The sequence below is a fragment of the Trachurus japonicus genome, chromosome 11, assembly GCF_045865225.1.
Source record: "Trachurus japonicus isolate A0001 chromosome 11, Traja_1.0".
Lineage (NCBI taxonomy): Eukaryota > Metazoa > Chordata > Actinopteri > Carangiformes > Carangidae > Trachurus > Trachurus japonicus.
Window position 1 is genome coordinate 25,580,281 of NC_140917.1, and position 21,794 is coordinate 25,602,074.

The 21,794-nt window shown below is 42.7% G+C and overlaps 1 protein-coding gene and 1 pseudogene across 2 annotated transcripts in view; one reads left to right on the plus strand and one right to left on the minus strand.

Moving 5' to 3' along the window:
• Nucleotides 1-21,794, plus strand: part of LOC146978930 (lactose-binding lectin l-2 pseudogene) — a 451,990-nt pseudogene that overhangs the window by 52,106 nt on the left and 378,090 nt on the right. The gene's annotated exons all lie outside the window — the stretch shown is intronic.
• cpsf1 (cleavage and polyadenylation specific factor 1) lies at nucleotides 15-21,396 on the minus strand. The gene is made up of 38 exons (XM_085791998.1): nucleotides 21,249-21,396; nucleotides 19,794-19,959; nucleotides 19,665-19,692; nucleotides 19,428-19,561; nucleotides 19,249-19,329; nucleotides 18,988-19,139; nucleotides 18,507-18,653; nucleotides 18,270-18,409; nucleotides 16,974-17,084; nucleotides 16,786-16,879; nucleotides 16,613-16,700; nucleotides 16,084-16,239; nucleotides 15,797-15,848; nucleotides 15,643-15,716; nucleotides 15,474-15,548; nucleotides 14,449-14,529; nucleotides 14,039-14,134; nucleotides 13,636-13,815; nucleotides 13,385-13,526; nucleotides 13,059-13,237; nucleotides 12,226-12,365; nucleotides 11,958-12,135; nucleotides 10,963-11,169; nucleotides 10,781-10,870; nucleotides 10,556-10,702; nucleotides 10,313-10,465; nucleotides 9,143-9,259; nucleotides 8,756-8,846; nucleotides 7,513-7,597; nucleotides 4,705-4,846; nucleotides 4,459-4,611; nucleotides 3,577-3,753; nucleotides 3,258-3,324; nucleotides 3,115-3,162; nucleotides 1,926-2,081; nucleotides 556-685; nucleotides 327-465; nucleotides 15-244 (listed from the first exon to the last, which is right to left on the minus strand). Exons 2-38 carry the CDS (start codon nucleotides 19,935-19,937, stop codon nucleotides 197-199), a joined length of 4,422 nt encoding a protein of 1,473 aa, XP_085648124.1. The 5' UTR covers nucleotides 19,938-19,959; nucleotides 21,249-21,396; the 3' UTR covers nucleotides 15-196.

Consider the following 21,794-nt stretch of genomic DNA (forward strand, 5'->3'; position numbering starts at 1 on the left):
TCACCACAGGCTTGTGTAATTAGTTTTTTTACTGATTTTCTTCTTTTGTACAAAACATTCTAAGAAAAACACAACTTTTTCATCTAACGAGTAAGAAAAACAAATAAGCTTTTCACAGAGATGATCATAACAAAACATTGTTTCCACCTGACATGATAGAAAACAGCTTTCAGTGGAAGAGACGTGGGAATGTGGCTCAGAAATGAGCGGTTACTCTGTCGATCTCCAGGAGGTCGTCCAGGATCTGAGAAGACAGATGTAGACGGTAAAACAAGAGCAACACGATCCACCGGCCTGCTTTCTGTTTTCTATCAGAGTGTACTCACTATGTCCTGAGTGGTTCCTATCTTCTTGGCCAGCTCGCTGCGCTCCATGGTGCTGAGGTACAAGTACTTGTTGAGGAGTTCTCCGTCCAGGATGTTCCTCACGGCGTTCTGCAGGCAGCGTCTGTCGCTGTGCAGCATCCTGGAAGCACGGGGGGCAATCACATCACATGATCAGTAATCAATGGCCAAACTCAGTGTGGTCTCATCATTAAACAGAGATGTCTGGTACCTGAAGGCCTTTGGGTTCAGACCGGCGTGATGAGGCAGCATGGTGTTCAGAGCGTTCTGCAACATGAGCAGTCTCCGGTACGTCTTCTCCTGCATGGGGAGGAGGAGGCCCACCCCTCCGTCCAAGGTCGCTGTGGAAACGCAGTCGACATTAGATTGGTATTTTAGATTGCAGATTGTTTTTTAAATGTTTACTGTTTGTTTATTTACTGTCCAGTGTTTCCCCCAGAAAATGTGTTAGTTAAGGTGGTGTCTGACCTGTCGACGGGGGGGGGTGTGCGTGGATCTGTTGACGGGGGGGGGGGCGGATCGATCGTCGGGGTAGGGACGCACCGCGCCGTGCTGTATTAAGTTTCGCTTTCAACACGCGCTGCTGTTATGCATGCACGCTTCTCTGTGGTGTGTATGTGTGAGAGGATGCGGCCATCGTCCGACGGGGGGGGGGCGGCGGATATCGCTACATTTTTTTTTTTTTTAAGACGTTAGTTTAGGCGGCAGCTCTTTGTTGTTAAGGCGGCCGCTTTAACAGGAAAGCGCTGCGGGAAACCCTGCTGTCTGCACCAAGGGTCAGAGAGAAACACAGTTTCGATTCTCTTTATGTCCCGTACTGTGGAATTGACAATAAAACTGACTTTGACTTTGAGTGATTAGACCCATTAATGGCCCAGGTCCACCCCGCCCCCTTAAGACTTGAGCCCTGAACCCTTACTGGCTTCAGGCTGGGGGAGGCAGGGTTCCTGATTGGTTGTAGGGGTTGGCCCTACTCTGTCCTAAACAATCTGGAGGACAAATCCAGCTTTAACTGACATCAGCTGTAAATGTCCGAGTGTGAGAGTCTGTGAGGGTCCAGATGATATAAACAGGAATGGGACAGCACTTGTCCCCCTTTCACGTTACCTTGACAACACAATGTTGTTGACACCGGCTGATCTGGGGCTGATAATGTACCGTTTATTTTCAGTACACACAAGGTGTGAGAGACAGACTCAAACAGTTCCTGTTTTTTTTTATTGCTTGTTTGTTTTTTGTTTTGCCGTTGGAACACTCTCACTGACTTGATGATCTGACAATGGGACGTCCTGCTAACGTGCCTGTAAGTCAGTGAGTCTGTAAGGGGCCGGATTGGAGTTGTGCCAATGTCTGATTTACAAACACAGTTTCAGTCGACCAGTGCTGCAAGATCCAACTGCTACCAGATAACACGGATACAAAGAAGCTGTTATTATGAAAGTAGCCTGAGTTCTGAGTGTAAACAAGGTCATTACTAACTGAGGTGGATGGAGCTGAGAGGAAACAGGCCTCCTCAGGACAGATCAAAGCATCTGGACCTCTAGTCTAACCTGCCTGATGAGATAAAGACTCCTCTCTTACCAAACCAGGTGATGTGCTTGTTGTCCCAGGTCAGAGACTTCTTGCTGCCTGTGTCCAGCGCTCCTCTGCACGGCATCCTCCAGAAAGTGTTGATGTTCGCTCCGGCGTTGAAGTCGGCTCGCCTCAGCAGACGCATCCCTCCGAAGCTCTCTTTAGCTGCACACACACATATACACACACACACCACAGATCACATGGCGTGCATTTGACATGAGTTACATGACATTACATATATACATATATTTCAAGCGAATATAGACCAAAGCTAAACTTATTCTTGACTGTCCTGACCACCCACTTTATAAGGAGTTTGACCTCCTCCCATCTGGATGCCGTTTTAGGACGCCTAAGACCAGAACGCGGTGTGCCAGGGTCTCCTTTATCCCTGCTGCCATAGACAGGCTTAAAGGGACAACGAGGAGTTTTGGAAAAGCGAAGTGTTTTCACACTACATTTATGAGCCTCCACACACCGTGAAATTCTTTGACCGGCACAAGACAGACTCATGTTTTCATTCATCAAGAATTAAAGTCAGAGGTTCAAAGAGGTTCACATACCGTCGTAGTTCCGACCATAAACGGCGATTCAGCCTGCCACAGACTTGCCACAAAACCGAAAGTAAAGAAACGCTGGTTGGCTCGACCAGCATTTCCACCACCACTAGTAATAACAAAATAACGATAGAGACAAAACGATATATTTATCGAAAATGGACCCATTAACAAGTGTGGGTAACGGAGATTCATCCACATTAACGTGAGACTTTTTTATAACCGAATAGAAACTCCTTGTTGTCCCTTTAATCTCCTGGGCTAGACTTGCCTATACTCTCAGGCCTCTGCACTTAAATGCACTTGGGTATCAAGTGTTATTTATTTTATTTTGTTTTTTTCAATTCTTGCAGCACTATGCACTTTAATGCATTGTGTGGACTGTTTACATTCTTACTATGCGCAGAGCATTATGTATTATTATTATCAACAGTGATTTATTAGTAGTAGTAGTAGTAGTAGTAGTAGTATGTTTTTATTATTCATACTGTTTTTTAATGTACTATGTTGTGGCTAGTGACATGTCGATGTCTTGTGTTTGTAATGCTTGCTGCAAATCCAATTTCCCTCGGGATATAAATAAAAACTGAACTGAACTGAACTACATGTGAATATGTAGCTGCAACAGAAGGACTCACCTTCAGGTAAGTACATGTACACATACAGGTTCTTGTCTCGATCCGACACTGAAAGGAAGAAAGGAAAAAAATTAGAACGCAAGGACTTTGTTTTTTTTGCAAACTTAATTGAATTTTCCTCCAAAAGGCATTAAACACATTACCTAAGAATCCCAGCTGGTTGTTATCCACCATGAACTCGATGCTGTAAACCTCCAGGGGCTTCGCATCCTGCAGCCAAAACAATAAGAAAACAGTTCAATCCCAACAAAGCAGAGTTATCTCCAGCTGCCAGACCCGCTCTCTTCAAGATTAACTCCACTCAACACAAATCCCCGGAGGAGCCGCGCCATCAATACTCACTTGTACGTCTTAATCAATAAACACTGGGCTGCTTGTACGGCAGCCCACAGGTTCTAGCTAATCCCCCTCTGCGCTGCCTCAACCCCGACTTCTCCCGGGAACAAAGCCCTGGTGGCTCACCCTGCTGACGAGCGACAGCGTCTTGCTCTCCTCCTGGTAGCGCAGCAGAGAGATGCTCTTCATCAGGTCGGCGGCCAGGATGAAGTTCTTGATGCTGAACATCTGGTGGATGTAGAGCTGAGTGTCGATGAAGGCCATGCCGGTCAGGTCGTTGTCCTTCAGGACCCACAGGAAGATCTGCAGAGGACATGAGAGGATGAGACAGTCGGTACGTTTACATGACGGCTGAAAAAACTAATTCTAGCCTTTAAAGGTCCAGTGTGTAAAATTTGGCGAGGTTTATTGGCAAAATCTGAATATTCTACCCATGAATATATTTGTGTAAGTGTATAATCACTATAAAATAAAATTTGTTTGGTTTTTGTAGCCATAATTATTCTTCTATATATACATATAGCAAAGATCTTGCTTTAGAGTGTCGCCATCTTGCGCCGTCATGTTTGTACGGCAGCCTGAATGGAAAATCCAGCCAGAGAGCAGGTTTTCGCATTTTGTTACGAAGAAGAAAGTTCAAATTTTTATATACATGTTATTTCCGTATTGTATTTATACAGGTTATTGTACTGCATTTTATTGTATTAACTGTTGTATGATGTTAACTTTTGCCAACCTGCCCCAGGGACAACAGCTGAACATTAGCCACTGTGACTAACTCTTGCACATTCACATTGACGGTAAAACTGACTGACATGATTCATAATTAATGTGCACTGTCCCTGTTCAATAATAATAAAAAAAATTGAATTTCCCTGTTGCATGCAAAAGGACAGGACTCTGATGAGACGCTCAAATGGAACTGTGCATGTAAACGCAGTGAGTGTGAGACAGGAGTGTTTGTACTAAATGCAGCAGGGTGAATGTGAGTAGCTGTGATGCCGACACCTTCTGTCCGATGGCCGACACCAGGTATCCGTTGCAGTGGCACAGGGCGGTCACCGGCCCCTTCTGCTCCTTCTCGTACAGAACTTTGAACTTGTTCTTGGTGAGGGGCTGGCCCGGCTCCGGCACCACTTCAATCACATCCAGGATCACAATCTGAACAGGAGAAATCAAAGCTTGGGATGAGGCAGGGTTTTTTTTTTGAGAGAGAGGCTTTAGATATGAAGGGAGAGGCTGCGTGCTGCTCACCCGGCCCCTGCAGGTGACCTCCTCCCCCTGCATCAGACACGTCCCCGCGGCGACGTAGCCCTTCAGCCCCGACACCGTCTCCTGACTCCTCAGAGCTACCGTCTTCATGCACGTCACGTGCTCCCACTCCTCCAGGTCGATCCTGATGGAGACAGGGGTCAGAGGTCAAGTTAAGGTGCAACCACACTCAACACTTTTAGCAACACTATCAACAATATAATACTTCTATCAACAATATAATGTACCTGGTGCTATAAGGGGTTTATACAGTACATCAGTTTGGGCTAAGTGCTATTCTGACCAGCAATGATTAAAGGGCGAAGGCATTGGTTGGTTTATTCATTATTTGGTTAAGTTATGTGGACACCTGACAAAGCAGTTGAACAACAACCAAAATACACACAGTGCTAGAGGTGGGTAAAAAAGTCTAAATAGCACAGTATCACAATATTTAATGTAGAATTATTATATACAACAATAGTATTGATCTTTATTATGTAAATCAAAAATACTAATGATGAAGTTAGTATACTAGAGTGTCTGGATGACTGTGTTAATCAGTCTCAGTCTGTAAAAGAAATAAAAAAAAAAAATGATTGAGTGATGAAGAGCCTGGGTATAATTTGCAACTGGAAAAAGTTAATTAAAGTAAATAATGTTATTTTATTTTATTTATTCACTTATTTATTTATTTTCTCACTTCAGAAAAGGGACAGAAATTGAATTGAATTGAATTAACTTTATCGATCACCCGAGAAGGGAAATGTGTTTGTCCCAGCGCCACATAACAATAAAAGGCAAAAACACAATATAAAGGGAAAATTTGCTGTGTTGCGGTGGCATGTCTTTCTTGTCTTGTGCTGTGTCATGTCTTTATGTTTGTCACTTGTATTGTGCAATAAATAAATAAATGAATAAAAAGAATACAAGTCGGCTCCATGCAGGAGAAAATAGATCTGCTAAACCAGACAAGTAGATGTTTTATCTGCCTATGACAATTTGGTAAAAACCTCTGATAGTAACACTGGCTACTTAAGATGTGATCTAATGCAGCATTTGGTCATAATTGATTGACTGATTTGAGTCCATTGGTTTGCACAAGCAGACTGAGGGAATGAAAAGATGTGAGTCCAGACAAACATTTAGCATCAGCAGACTCAAGTCTTGAATTTCCCAATGTCTGGCTTTTAACAAGCCATGGACTTTAGAGCATTAGAAAAACCATCAATAACTAATACTGTAAGCTTGTTTCTAATGATGAAATAATAATAATTAAAAGTCAAGTTAAGGTGCAAACTACACTAAACACTTCTATCAACAATGTAATGTGCCCCGGTGCTATAATAATTAAAATGTCACAGTCAATGCAAAATGTTTCAAGTTGCAATCACATTGTCTTGTGACTGGTTCCCACACACACAGACCAAAAGGGCACACCTGTCTGTCTGCATTAACCTTCTTATCTTAATTAATAATATATATATATATATATATATATATATAAAAAAAACATACAGTCGATAGCCAACACAACACATAAGCTCCTTAGTGGAGTTAATGAGGAAGTCTTGTTATTGTGCAGATAGTGCAGCTTCAGTGCAGCAGCTGCTCACTCTGTGGTTGGAGCTGCATCATGTCCCACACACAGTCCACACAGGTTCATCAGAGTCGGTGTGTTTCTTAATCTGGGTGATTATGGCGCACAGCTCGACTTGTCTTAGCTTCATATGACACAGCAGTAAGACTAGAATGACACATTCTCACACAACCAGTGCCTCTGCATATACAGACGTGGCCAAATTGTTGGTACCCTCCCATTAAAGGAAAAAATAAATAAAAAATTGTGGGAAATCTGCATGCATATGGTGATGCAAAAGTTTGTAGAATCCAACATGTTTGTTGTTATTTTCCTGTACTGGCGAACGCCTATGATGTAAACGCGTACGCGATGTGAACAGATTGGAGCAGACTTTTGCGTTTTTACCCTTTAGACGGGAACGCAACGTTTTTAAGATTTCCACTCTGGAGGGTGGTTTCACTTTTTTGCATTTTTAAGCCCCAAAAGGCCGTCGCCGTCTAAACAAAAAGCACATCCGATAAAATATTTTGTTGTTTTCACCCTAGACCCAAGAGACCATTTAAACAGGTGTTTGGAGTTCCTTTGCTGATTACAGTGTGACATCATTAGGTTACTATAGTGAACTTTTCACTATATTCTAATTAAATATAAGTTTCCATTAAATATAAGCCATAGTGATTACAATTAAAATAAATAAAGACATGAAATATTTCAGTCCGTGTGTAATGAATCTATATAAAATATGAGTTTCACTATTTGAATTGAACTACTGGAATAAATTCACTTTTCCATGATATTCTAATCTACTGAGATGTGTCTGTGATAGTGAGACTCAGTGAGGCAGAGGTACTGATGTGCTTCAGCCCCACAGAGCCGCTCCCACAGCAGTAGTTAATGAAAACACAGTGACCTGGACAAGTGACCCTGCACTTCCAACGGATCCTTACTGAGATGAGGGGAGGCAGTCATGTGAGACCAAACTGATGCTCTTCAACTTGGATAAATGACCCAAGATTTTCTATTAGTCCACACAGACCTGTAACCGCAGCACAGAGCCTCCAGGACTCCCAGAGCCACGGTAAATGAGAGAACAATGCTGACACAATCCTGTGTGGACCTCTTCACTCATCGGTGCCTGGGTCTATTAAAGCCAGGAACTCTCTATTGATTTTGTAAACTGCCCTCTTGTTCTCTAAAGGGGTTTAATGTGTAAGGAAAGCAGCTTGTACCGTGTGTTGGGAATGGTCTCCCAGCTGACTGGAGAGATGAGCTGGATGGAGAACTTCTCCTGCTGAGGGTTAATGTACCGCTCATCTGGAGGAACAACAGTAAGAGAGCAGGTGGTGAGTCAACACACAAGTCTAAGTAAGTGGTTGGTTCAAGAAGTCAACACTAAATATGACTCATTTATACTTAATTGATATTGTTATAACAGTAGCTTTAAGCTCTTTATGAATAACTGAAATAATTCACTAAAGGTAGTTCTAACCCTAACCCAAACAATGCTGAATACATGCTGATACAGTCTCTGAGAGTAATTATTTTACAGAAATTTATATGAAATGTATTAACATTAATTATTAATTAATAGTGGCTAAATGAATCTCTAAATGGTTGAATTACTGTGCTCAGCTAATACACAAAAGTTTAAAGTTGATTAATATTAATAGATGAATCAAATTGTATCTACAGGCAATTAATAAACAGTTGAAATACTTTGCAAAATATGTGTATGTAATATGTTTTACACAGTTTCTCACAGTGGATAAAAGTAGTTTCTAAACAGTTTAAATGTAGATAAAAGTAATAGAGGAATGAAACAGTTTAGGAGTAGGTTCGTTATCTTTAATTGTCGGTGCAAGCTATTTTTAAAACGGTGGAGCAGAGCCGCGAGCTGCTCAAAGCTATGCTACGGAGGCTCTTGGGATTTCTTGGTTTCCCTCATCAAACTCATCAAATACACAATCCAACAACTCCAAAACGCTCTGGTGGACAAGTTGTGACCTGCACATTCACCACACTATGAGATAATAACGGAATGTTACAAGACAGAGTTGTTTTAGAGGCAAATTCAGAGACTGCTTGCCGAAAAACTTCCCCTGACGGGAACGTGCATCAGCGGTTTTGCATGAATTTACCTCTAAAACAACTCTGTCTCATAACGTTCCGTTATTATCTCATAGTGTGGTGAATGTGCAGGTCACAACTTGTCCACCAGAGCGTTTTGGAGTTGTTGAATTGTGTATTTGATGAGTTTGATTATGGAAACCAAGAAATCCCATGAGCCTCCGTAGCGTAGCTCTGAGCAGCTCACGGCTCTGCTCCGGCGTTCTAAAAATAGCTTGCACCGACAATTAAAGGTAACAAACCTACTCCTAAAACTATAGGGATTATGACAATGGGACAACTTGCCAAAAGGTTGAACTATATATATATAGAATACATCTGGATGTGTGTGTGTTCATGTCCGACCTCTTTCTATGGTTTCGTACTCCTTCTCCTCTCCCGTCATTCTAGGGATGCGCGTGCACAGCTCTTTGACGCTTGTGCACACAGCGTACACCTGAGGAGGAGAGAAAAACCCACAGTCACACACAGAAACTTTACATCAAAGCCTACCGGTAATCCTTTCAAAGTCACCCTCATTGATTTTTCCCTCTCGCAGTCAGAAAACCTTAGGGGCCGCAGGGTTTTTCATCTTCAACTTTCTCAAAAGCAGCCCCGATCGATACGCTTTTATTTTGCATCATGTTATGCAAGTGGAAGGTGCGCGGGTATGGAGGAGAAAGCGTTACGGCTGGAATTTGTGTCACGTGGGCCGCCTCCGTGCCGCGTGGGGTGAGGTTAGAGGAGCCTTGCCTTAGATTCGACGTGGTAGGAGACGTAGTGGACGGTGCATCTCAGCGGGATTTTCCTGACTGGCCAGGGGGCGTCGTAGGACAGATATGTGGGCAGGACGCTGATCCTCAGCTCCCCCTGTGGGAAAACACACACACACACACACACAATGAAAACTGTTCAAGGAACTAGAAAATACATGAAAGAAAGTGTACTAAGTCTCCACAGTTTAAGCAGCTGTGAAAAGCTTTGAAGACGGATGGAAAATGGCAAAGTGATCTTCAGTCTCTTGTTCAACTTGTTCTATGATTTTCTCTGGACAGTTTCAGGTGACTGGAGGTCGGAGAGCATTGAACACCTCAACATTATTCTCCCTAAATATATTTCCATCAGGCCTACTGACATAAAATTTTCACCAGGCGTCGGTAACGACCTAAGTAATCCACACATGCAAAGAAATCAAAACATTATGTCGTCTGTGACTAGTTTGTCACGTTGATTTTGGGTTTGGTTTGTCTTTGTTTATTGTCTGGATTGTTTTTCTATGGTTATTTGTAAAACAGAGAATATGATTGTTTTATATGATAATTGGAAAATTACAAATAAAGTGTTCAAAGAATTTTAAAACATAATATATGTCCATAAATTAATTTATGTGTAATAAAGTGAAATGGCACAGGGAATAAGAATTGGACATGTGAAGAAAAGAGGGTGTAGAAGGGAATGAAAGACAAGAAACCAGCTGGAATCTGTCAGTATTTACAAAGCAATCCTCAGTGCTAATTAATATGAGCAATATTTCTGACAGAGGAGTCAGAAGAGTTGTCCAAGAGCCAATAAGTGTCTTTAACCGCCATGGCCTCTATGGCAAGACTCCATTGTGTTCAATACTGGTAATTTTCCCAGCTGTATCTGTTTGTTTTACAGTAAGTCCAAAGACACCACATAATAACACATCCTGAGCTTTGAATTTGGTGGCTAGGATGTTGATGTGAGATGAGTTGGCTACAGCCTGCAATGCTGTACAAAAAAAGTGAAATACAACTTCAAACTGCACCTGAAAGGTTGTTAATGACCTCCCACTTGTGTCAAAAAATGATGAAACTCTTATTCAGTTTCATTTTTAAGACCTGATTAAGAGGAGAGAGCTCTGACGTCTCCCACATGCTCACAACCACAGTGAGGCTGTACCTGTTTGTTGAAGTACAGGAAACCTTTGGGACAGTTGATGTTGTGGAAGGGTGAGAAAGACTCGATGGAGCCGTCGATGGTCATGGGGTGGAGCCTCATCGCTCCTCTAGAGGTGACCAGCATCCAGTGAGGAGACGGACCACAGATGAACACCTGCGCCGATGAAGAAGATGTGGGAAATGACTTAGCAATGTCACAGTGTGGACTTTAGGGCTTAAAAAAACTAATTAATGCTCTACTTACCCCTGAGTATCCAGAGATGTCCTCAAAGTATCTGAACCTGGCAATCCGACTCTTCACGGCCGCCGTGTCCTCGATGGCGCCGCTCTCTGACTTCTTATCTTTCTTCAGCTTTGATTTCTTTTCTCTGAAGTTGATATTGTGGGGCACCTGTGCAGAGCAGACGGACACGGGTCAGATTTACTCCATCACTTCAGTCAGTCCGCCTTTATCAGCGGGAGCTCTTACTTTTTTGAAGCGGACTTTCAGGTTGTTCTGCGGCTGCTGCTGATCGTAGTGGAACGCTTCGTAGATCAGAAGCTCCTGCTCCACGTGAACCTTGAAAACCAGAAAACACCTCGTCACACATAAATGCAGCTCAACTGTTTGTTTGTTTTTTCAGCACCAAGGAGCTCCGAGTCAAAACTCACCAGTAAATACGGTCTGCTGCGATTGTTTCCGAGCGAAACCAAAGACACTTCTTTGACCAACGGGATCTCTCCTTGTCGCGTTACTTCCTCCTTTTTACCCTCCCCCTGCGTCGCTGATTGGCCAGAGGAGCTGTCGACCAGAACCCTCTGACCAACCGGGAAGTTCTTCACCAGGAACACTAACCTCCAGTCTGGCAGCTGATAGATCTGATGGAATAATCAAAGACATTCATCTTCTGATGTTGTCATGGTATCTCTGTTTAAAGCATACTGTACACCTGTGTACACCACACACCTGTGGATCAATTATAAGAGAGCAAGCATGCAGAGACTCCAGGTTGCTTATATTGATGCTCTAAAGGTTTCACTGTACTAGCTGTATATGTGACAAATAAAGTACCTTTATATTGATGCTCTAAGAATATTATTGAAGAGACCTAGATGGTTCAGTCGGTAGCAAAAAGTAGCCTGTGTTTTGACAACGTTAATAGACTAAATTATTCTAATTAGCATGTTCAAGGTTAACCTCCACCACTGGAGAGGGTTAACAATGGATGAGTGGATTGAGCAGTGACTTTCTACTGAAAAAAAAGCAGAGGAAAAGGCGACATGCAGAGCTAACGTCAGGAGAGGTGGGACTATTATTTTTAGATAATATGTACGGTATTTCTGATGGAATAAAAAATACATGAACTTGATTGTGTATTCCTCTCTCATATTGCCATTATCGGTAACTGTTTTATAAAAGCAATACATCACTTCAGTCCGTATACCACGGCCTGTTGTGATGTATTGCTTAAATGTGCAAGGGTGAGAGTGTGCAGGTGAACTACAGAGATGGATAATAAGAGTCTGGTTGCACAGAACAGGAACAACAACAACATCCTGTGATGTTCCCTCACAGCCAAATAGAAACAAGGACCATGACAAAAGTGGGTTTAAAAATAGCTTCAACATGCATCTTGTTACAATTAAAGTTTGTATGTATGCCGTACCTCCATGACACCGTTCTCCCTGATGATCATGCACCAGTGCGAGGGCTCGGCCTTGCCGGAGCCTCCGTCGCTCCCGAAGGCCGCTGCTGCCGTGGAGCCGCGGCCCATTTCGTCCTTGGCGGCTGCGCTGGCGTTGGAGTCTCCGTACAGCATTTCCTCCTCATCGTCCACCGTGTTGCTACACACACACCAATCGTAACCATCAAATAAGTGTGCGGTCTCAGAGCTGGTTGGATGCCTGACTGAGGGGGAGATGTGAGTTCTTTACCTGAGGTCTTGAATGATGGTCTCGGCCTCAGACTGACTCCTGGCCATCGTGTCCTCTTTGACGGAGCAGCTCACTTTGTTCTCAGTGGTGAACATGCCGCTGACGTCTCGGTACGCACATAGTGTGATCACACGAGATTGCTGTGAATAAGAGGCGGAAGTTAAAGGAATAGTTGACTGGCAAACTGGCCCATTGCTGCTCAGAGCTACACTATGGAGGCTAATGGGATTTCTTGGTTTCCCTCATCAGACTCAGTTGTTTTCGAGGTAAATTCATGCAAAACCGCTGATGCTGATGCAGTTTTTTTGCAAGCAGTCTTTGCATTTGCCTAAAAAACAACTCTGTCTCGTAACGTTGCGTTATTTTCTCATAGCGTGGTGAATGTGCAGGTCACAACTTGTCCACCAGAGTGTTTTGGAGTTGTTGGATTGTGTATTTGATGAGTTTGATGAGGGAAACCAAGAAATCCCATTAGCCTCTGTAGCGTAGCTCTGAGCAGCTCGTGGCTCTGCTCCACCGTTCTACAAAAAGCTTGCACCAACAATTAAAGGTAACGAACCTACTCCTAAGACCATGGCAATGGGCCAGTTTGCCAAAATGTTGAACTATCCCTTTAACTACTATGAACAGCAGCTGAGAAAGACTTGTGTGGATCTAGTTTCCAAGTACTGGAGTGTAATGACTCTGTATATATATCGCCATTATTGAAGCACAGAAGCAAGTAATAATTGAGAAACTGCAGAAGCAGAGAGCATGAATCATCAGTTTGTCCAGCAGGGGGCAGGTTTGTTCAATAAAAACCCTATGAAGGCTGATGAGCATCATGCACTCACGGTGGGGATCTGTGGTTTCTGCAGAGCCAGCCGATGTGTCTTCCCCATGTACGAGTCGATCTTCAGCACAAACATGGTGACCACTCCCTCTGCAGTCATGATTACTACATATGGGTCGGCCACGGAGCAATGCACTATGGGAGAGCCCAGGTCCACAGGGATGAAGTGGAGCTGCGTCACTGAAAGCAGGATGGAGAGAAAGCGTGTCGCCTGGTGTTTAGTTTCAGTTTGTGTGAATAAAAAACGTATTTCTGTCATCGCTACTGTAACAACCAAATGTAAGAATGACACTGTCACTCGTGTTTCTTTTATACTGGTCTCTTTACCTCCTTCCAGGAGTCGAATACCCATGGGTGAGACCTGGATGATGTACTTGTTGTCTCCAATGTTTCCAGCATACACCGTTGGTCCCTGGGTGGCAAACCCACTGGTGTCCAGCTCCATGATCTCCTGACCAGTCTGAAGGATCTGCACACAAACACACGGTTTATACAAGGACACAGTTTCACTATAGATCTAGTTTTTCTTCGCTGTCTAGAGATTGTTCTGTTTTGTTCCGAGTATCTGTTTTTTTTACCATGGTCGAATCTTCTCTGCTCAGAATGAGAAAGCCGTGCTTCTTTGTGTCGTCCTCCATGGGAGGCTCTGTCTTCTCCTCCTCCTCTTTCTCCTTCTCCTCCTTCTCTTTTTCTCCCTCTTCTCCATCCTCGCTGGTCTCTGTCTCTGCTCCGTCCTCTGACTCATCGGTTTTCGCAGCCTGGGAAAAAGACCCAGAAACATTTAAGAGTAAATAAAATGTGACCAAAGAGTTTGATCATTAATTAGTGAAAACGAATAAGTCCCAAATTGTATAAACTGTGACCGCTTGCCACCGCTCAGGGGCCTCTCCTCTGATTGGCAACAGACTTGAATATGTTTTCTTATGGATCAAAACTGAATAAAACAGTGGAAAAGTTGAGAATATGAGAAAGAGACAGTACTTTTTTTTCTTCCTTGGCCTCACTTGCGATGACCGTCCACATGTCATGGCAACCTGGCAACTCAAATGTAGTGACCACCTGGGGTCGGATGCTTCTCTGAGAACAGAATGGAAACGGTTGAAAGCATTCTAACAAGAAACAAGTAAAAGAAAATCATCCTGTATATATACACATGTGTGTTAGTGTGCGTCAACTTGTGTCTGGGGTGTTTTCAGGCTACTCCGTCGATCTCTGAGGCAGCCCTGGTAGACCCAGAGTTCACTATAGCACCGTCACTGGACCTGCGGCAGACGGTCCTCACGACCACAGGTTTTAGGACGGTGCGGTAACAATACTCATGCATGCAATCTTGTCTACGCACACGCATGCATTAAAAACAACAACTGTCAGACTCGATATGGAGGAGTTACCTGGAGCACAGACAGTGCGCCGTTCTTGCCGTAACCAGAGCACACCACCACCTCCAGGTCAGGCTCAGGGTTGCTCTGGAACTGTGGGCAGGAGGAAATCAAGGTCAGAAAAGGAGGAACGACGTTGATGGAGGTTAGTCAGTATAGTTATGGTGGGGCGAGGTCATTGAGAGCTTTGTAGGTAATGAGGAGAATCTTGAAGTGAATGCAGGAATAGGCATGTACTGAATCCAGGATTCGGACACATTTTGGGCTTTTTAATGGGGTTCGGTTTCTTCCGAACCTTAAAACATCAAACAGAACCCTAATGTTATGACGGCGCCAACCATTTCAGGGCGGTTGATGAACGATATAAAAGTTCAAAGCACTCTCAGCACAGCCATCCTCACTGTCATTGTCACAAACTAACTAAAGTCTGTAACTTGATGCTAACATATAATGGAAACATCATAGACAGGCTAAGGGAAATACACATAGCCATTGAGGTAATTTTGTAACATGCAAATAATTTTGGTCTTTTTCTTTCTTGTTTTGAATGGGAAAAAACACTAAAGCCTCTATCCTGAATGACTTTAAACTTGAAGGAGACATATTATGCCCCTTTTCCACAAATTAAAACAGTTCCCAGGTGTCTTAAAGACATGTCTGTAACGTGCTTTGGTCATAATAGCCAAGGATCAAACATCACAGCTCTTTTCATCCTCTCAAAACAGCCCTGTTCGGAACAGCTGGTTTCTGTGCCTATCCCTTTAAATGCAAATTATTTTTCCACAATATGTCCCCTTTAAAAGTTCAGTGTTTATTCTGTTCAAATGCAAAATAGCAGCAAAAGCTCATTGTTTGTTACAGTTGCATTTATAATGTGTCTACTGTATGGGCTGATGGTGGAAGCAGGATTTGGTATTCGGTTCGGATTTGGCCGAGGTTACATCCCGAGGTACATCCCTATACAGTACTGCACCGGAGCCAGTGAAGGTTACGAAGGATCAGTATGATGTGTTACACTGGATATGAAACGTCTGTACCTCTTCTGACAAGAAAGCAGGTTCGCCCATGGAGGCATTGGCACAAGGTCCGATGTTGAGGATGCTGTCGCACACCTGGAGGCAAAACACAGAGAGTGGACCTCACATTCAAACTGGGCATCATCTGACTTTACATAGAAAGGCAATACAAGCTTTATGGTTTCACTACCTCAAAGGAGTAGGTGGCCAGCTGGGTGCCTGACTGGGCCTCACTTCCATACACTTCGATCTCGTCCACCTCATCTGTCAGAACAAATACGTTATGAAGTTGGAAGACCAGACGAGCAGATCTCACACATACCAAACGCTGAAGTTGAACTTACCGGTCCAGTTGGTGCTGGATTCCACTCTCTTCTTTTTGCTCGGCGGCTCCTCCTGGAATTCATTAGCAGTGATTTAGAACAAAGGGAATGTTGACGACCAGCTGTCAAACGAAGCAACAAGCCCTCAGCGTATACACAGGGTGTTACTTTGAAAGACTCATACGTGCCTTATCTCAAATAAGTGCAGTAACAAGAAATGCATAAAATGAGTAAAAATAAGAGTAGGATTTTGCACCCATCACACAAACAATATTAAAAACCCACATATCACACATTGGCTGTTGTACCTGTTTGTCTTTGTCCTTCTCTTTCTCTTTTTCTTTATCTTGTTTTTCTTGGCCCTCCTCTGGTGGCGTCTCCTGAAGTTTCTCTGTGTACTTCAGCAGCAGGGAGTTGCCGAGGCGAGAGCCGAGGAAGAGGTACCCGGGCTCCATGGTTACCATCTGGAGGAGAGAAGAAGCCCACAGTGCAGGGCATCAGTATGGCAGATTGGCTATCATCAGATAGAAAACTCACAGACAGTATAGATTCAGTGCTTATTTTACATCCTGAAATATGAGCAAGCTCAGTCAAGACTCTTAAAAGTTTTGTTAGACTTTTTTCACTCTCTTTCTTTGGTGCAAAAATTATGAATTATTTAGAATTCAGCATCTCTAATCCTAAAGTAGTGGTATTAGCCTTCAAACACTTTGTCAGTCAGGCGCTAATACCTCCTGCCTTTTGTGTTTATCCTCGGAGACACAAAGGAGAGGTATTTGTTTAGGATGGAGACGTCCTGCATCATCGCCGCTGCTCACAGCTTTAAGAGGAACTTACACAAGTTGTCAAGACGCTGGCAGCAGCTTTGTCGAAGTGAAAAGCCCTCACGCTCCTCATGCCGTCAGTGATGAGGGTTAACACGTAGCTGCAAGACAACAAGGGAGCAGTCAGAGAGGAATCGTGAACTGTCAGCACTCCTCGTGTACAGTCTGTCTCCTACAATAACTTACATTTCTCCTCCTTTCAGAGAGATGACCATCTTATCATAGGCGATGAAGTCAGACTGGGAACAGTCTAGTGTGATCTTCACTTCATCCTGCACCCCTGTGTAACCGAAACACATCAACATCAAACAATGTTGGATGACACTAAGAGCAAGTCTTTGAATGAATGTGTGTTGTCAGATCCTGAAGCTTACGCAGTGGGAAGGCCGTGGTCCCCGTCGTCTGGGAATTGAGAGAGACTCCATACGGTGGAACGCTCTGGTTCAAATACAGCAACGAGTTCACAGCAAACACCACCACTCCACCTGGAAGGAGGTGATATGTGAATACCAGAAGTTGTCTAACCTCACACTTTAATAGCACGATTCCAAACCCCTGGGCAAAAAATTGAATTGAAGGCAACTGGACTTGTCTGACAAAACAATACTTTTTGTGAACACTCACTCCCACAGGGGTTAAATACCTGGGTCCTACTCCACTGTTTTGTCAGACTAGTGAGGACTAGTCAGATCGATGCGTTGCGAACTGATGAAGCCCTTTGGATAAGAGGCGAAATGTTTTCCTAGACAAATAAAAGTCCAGTTGCCTTCGATTCAATTTGTTGCCCAGAGATAACTCTGACCTGGATGAATGACAATATCCATTGACCCATGATTCCAAACATAATAGTCAATCTACAGTATATCTAACACTTCAGCATAACCTATCTTCATGGGAAAACATGGAGGACCTTAGCCACGATGTTGTGTTGACGCTGCTCTTTTAATTATTTTATAACAACTTCTCTTATTTATCTCTATTTCATACTTACACATGTCAGTGACAAATAAGGTTTGGCAAGATGAGCAATTCAGAAATATCATTAAACATTGTTGTTAAAATGTACATTTTGTATTCATGTTGGTTTTATGTCATTTGAACCTTTTTTTTAAAAAAAACAATGGTGTAACCACAAAGGAATGATATTTTACCCTAAGTGTACTTCTAAAAAATATACTGAAAACATTAAATTGAAATAGATTTTTAGATGTGTTTCTACAGTATATTTTAATTTTAATGCATTTTGGTAATACTGGGCAGGATATATCCTAAAAGCACAGCTTTTTTTCTAAATTATGTGACAAATTATGCATATATGTCTTATCCAGAAATATAGTGTTGCATTGCAAAAGTGAATTACATTTATTTCACACTTGAGTCCAGATTTATTTTCCTGTAAATCAGATTTTTATGAAAAAATACCAGTTACACCACTTGACACTGGGTTGCACCACGTCACTGACCCACTTACTTACTTTTATTTAACTCTATTTATTTCATTCTCTTTTAAAGGGATGTGCAATATTTTTTATCTGTGGTTATGTTTATGTAGTTACACTGCTGTTGTAACATCATAATTTCCTGCTAAAAGACCAAAGGATATCTTTAACCTAACTTAGCAGCCACACAGTTGATAAACACGGTCAAAAGAGAGAATTGACTGAGCTCACCGATGGGTTTGGGAACAGCCATGACTTGTGTGCAGTCAAAGGGCAGATTGCTGAGAGACCAGATGACGGGATGGACCCTCTGCATGATGTTGAGGGAGATGGCGACGATGCTGCAAGTGTCCTGACGCACGGCCACACGTCTGAGAGAGAAACAACAACAAGTTAAATACAGAGTCAAATATGGGTGAATCAAAACAAAAAGAGTTGACATTGTAGCTGGTGGTGTGTCGGACTGACCCAGGCCACGTTTGGTTGGGCTCAAACAGGATGAGCAGCGTGGGCTCGTAGTAGCCGTGCAGGAACTTCATGTCAATGATGTTCAGCAGCTTCTCGTCCAGCTCGCGGACATCGATGATGTAGCTGGGTAGGAAGCTGGACTTAGGTCTGTAGATGGGATACACAGAGACAGAGGTGTATTCAGCGTGGTCAGACAAATGTTTCAGAAACCTTTAAGGGATAGTTCAACATTTTGGAAAACTGGCCCATTGCCATAATCCCTATACTTTTAGGAGTAGTTTTATTGCCTTTACAAACCAAGAAATCCCATGAGCCTCTGTAGCGTAGCTCTGAGCAGCTCGCGGCTCTGCTCCGCCGTTCTAAAAATAACTTGCATTGACAATTAAAGGTAACAAAACTACTCCTAAAACTATAGAGATTATGGCAATGGGCCAATTTCCAGACACAATCAGGAGAATGTATGGGGGAAATGCAGGCGTACCCTTCTCCAACTCCACCCTCCTGTTCATCAGTTAGAGTGTCTTTTCTGAACGGAAGCACCACGAGTTGGGTACCGTAGACGAGCATTACGGCACAACGGTTCTCTGGATCCACACGGACGATGGGGATATGTACATTTTGTACAAAGCCGTCCTGAAAATTGAACAAGAGTCCAAATTATTGAAATAACTCATTTGAATGCGCATGTAAACATCTACTACAATTTTCTGACATTTCATTCATCATCTAGGTTTCTACATACTCTGAGTTCTGGCTCTTCAAAGTAATGAAGAGACAGCGTCTTGAGGTCATGTGTCCCAGGGTCGTACTCCACTACAGACAACTGGTGAGAGTAAAAACACAACCCGAGGGTCAGTGAAAACAATTTCGAGCAGTTAAAATGTCAGTAAGTCAGTCAGAGCACAGCTTAGACCATAATACCTTGGCATCTTTGAAACTGAGAAGGAGTGCATCCCTGTTGGCGCCTACAAGCTGTACACTGGCCATGGACATGACATTACCAAAGAGAGAAAAGGACGCCACCTGCTCCAGCTTCTCTTTACGGGATTTGGAATCTGCAGGAGTGGGGATGGGACAGATTGAACACTCATTTTAAGTTGATGTAATTTATCAGTCGTAAATTTAGTTTGCTTTAATTGGCACAGAGTCCAGACTTACCTGAAGACTTGTCAGTCTTGGATGTACTCTGAAATTGAAATAATAACAGAAATGTCAGTTTTACCTATTCCAGCATATGTTTTTAAAACCTGACAGAATGAATCGAGCCCAGTGGACATTCACAGTTACCTCCACATCGTGGATAATCCTGTAGACAAAGAGCTGAGATGTCCCAGCGACGACCAAGTTCTTCTCCTTACTGGAAATGAAGTTGCAGTAGACAGAAAACTCCACCGCAGTGGGGGTGTGGGCTTGTCTGTACACAGCATACATCCTGGGTGATTGCTCTCTGCATCTGACAGGTGAGAAAAGACATGTCAAAACCTCCGCACTTTGCCACTGATCATTCATCATACACAGAATTAATCTGACATCCATTCCCCAAGTTTCCTCCTGACAGACCTGAAGTAGGTTGTAGTTACTGGCTAACAGTGTGAAACAATGTAGAGCTCAGATATATAGTTATTTAGATATCATTGAAGTAATATATTTTGTTATACTACCGGTAAATATAACACTGCACATTTCAAGAAACGTTAACACATTGTTGTTGAAATAATCTCAGTATGTCATTTAAGGCGAAATGATGACAACATTGTGTACCAAATTACGCTCATCTTATTTTCCTCGTTAATATAGAAAGTGCATAAGGGCAAAACCTGGGCATTAAATTACATTTTAACCTAAAGACATTCCAATTAAAAGTATATAGGCTAGTAGTGCCATATGAAACTAATTGAAATCATGTGACAAAGCAAAGTGAGAACAGTGAAGTATTTCCCTTTAAGAGACCCATGTTGGTTGGTATGTATGACTTCTGTATTCAATGTTTACCCTTCAGTCTCCCTGAGCAAATGCACTTTTCACAAGACAGAGCCAAGTAAGCAACAAACTCTAGACTGAATCTCACTTCAAGTTTACAAATGGCTGATCATCCCACACAACGTTCCCACAAAATTCCTTATGCTTTCTCAAATTAATAAGCAGAGTGGAGCAGAAGGTTTACAGTATCTTCATTAAATATGAATACACATTCACGAAACGTTGAGGTTTATATAATTACTGCGCATTGTTCCGGAAACAGAGTAAACTTTTGTATATTGTTATGAAACCTTGCGGTATCATTCCAGTTAAATGTCTCAGTATAGCCTACTTCTCTCAAAGCACATATTATATAACACTTTTTTAAACCAATATTTTCTTAATACAGCAAATTTAATCCCAGTTTTTAAGTGTTTATGACAGTGATATGAGAAGATGCTCCAGTGATAGCTCATTTATAATCTACTCAAGGTCGCGTTAGCGCTTTGTTGTGCCGTTGGATTACTAGCTTTCATTCTCATAGGGGATTTATTTTAGTTACAACGAAACATCAACCACTCAGTCATTTGTAATGAGCAGCGTGTGTCTTGAACACAGCTAACGGTTAGCTTCGGACACAGAATGTATGGACAGACAACCGGTAACATTAGCGACGTTAGCAACATGCAAACTTAGCATATTGGATAGCATGGTACAGCATCCGTCCCCGGACCTAAGTTTTTGGTGCGTCTGTGCAAAACATGAATTAAACTTCCAACGTACCTATATCAAAAACGTTATCAGAGCTGGCAGCTTTATTGTTCCTCCCTCTGTCCACATTTAGGGTGTCATACTTTGTTGTTTAGTAACTTAAGCTATCTAACCGATAGCCAGGGAAGCTAACAGTTAGCTGTCTGTCGCGCTGTTTGCGGCTGCGCGGAGAGGCTTCTGCTTCTTCGGCAGTGTTTCTTCTGGCACATTTGCTGGTCAGAGACGTGTTGCTGCCCCCGCAGGTCAGATGCTTCATAGCAGCTGGGATCCACAAGTTTGTCTACTTCAGTGGAAACTATTCAGTTGTGTAGGATACAATGAAGAAATTCTCAGGACCAGTCAGACAAATTACTCAGATTGTATATAGTCTACACACACATACTGTACATAGACTAGTCCGTTGTCCAGGGCAAAACAATGGGTCATGTTAACGGCTACTTATTATCAGTTTAATAGTATTTACTCCTGCAGCCTTGTTAAGAATTTGTCAACTTTATTTATTTATTTTTCTAAGTTTATTTTGGGGGGGGTTTGCCTTTAATTGATGCTACTCGAGAG

Excerpts from the sequence above, each read along its gene's own strand:
- cpsf1 (XM_085791998.1), bottom strand. The coding sequence starts at position 19,937 with ATGTATGCTGTGTACAGACAAGCCCACACCCCCACTGCGGTGGAGTTT. Across the intron at positions 15,717-15,796 it reads ATCCAGCACCAACTGGACCG|ATGAGGTGGACGAGATCGAA; the intron begins GTAAGTTCAACT and ends TTGTTCTGACAG. Across the intron at positions 3,325-3,576 it reads CGCTGTCGCTCGTCAGCAGG|GATGCGAAGCCCCTGGAGGT; the intron begins GTGAGCCACCAG and ends TTTTGGCTGCAG.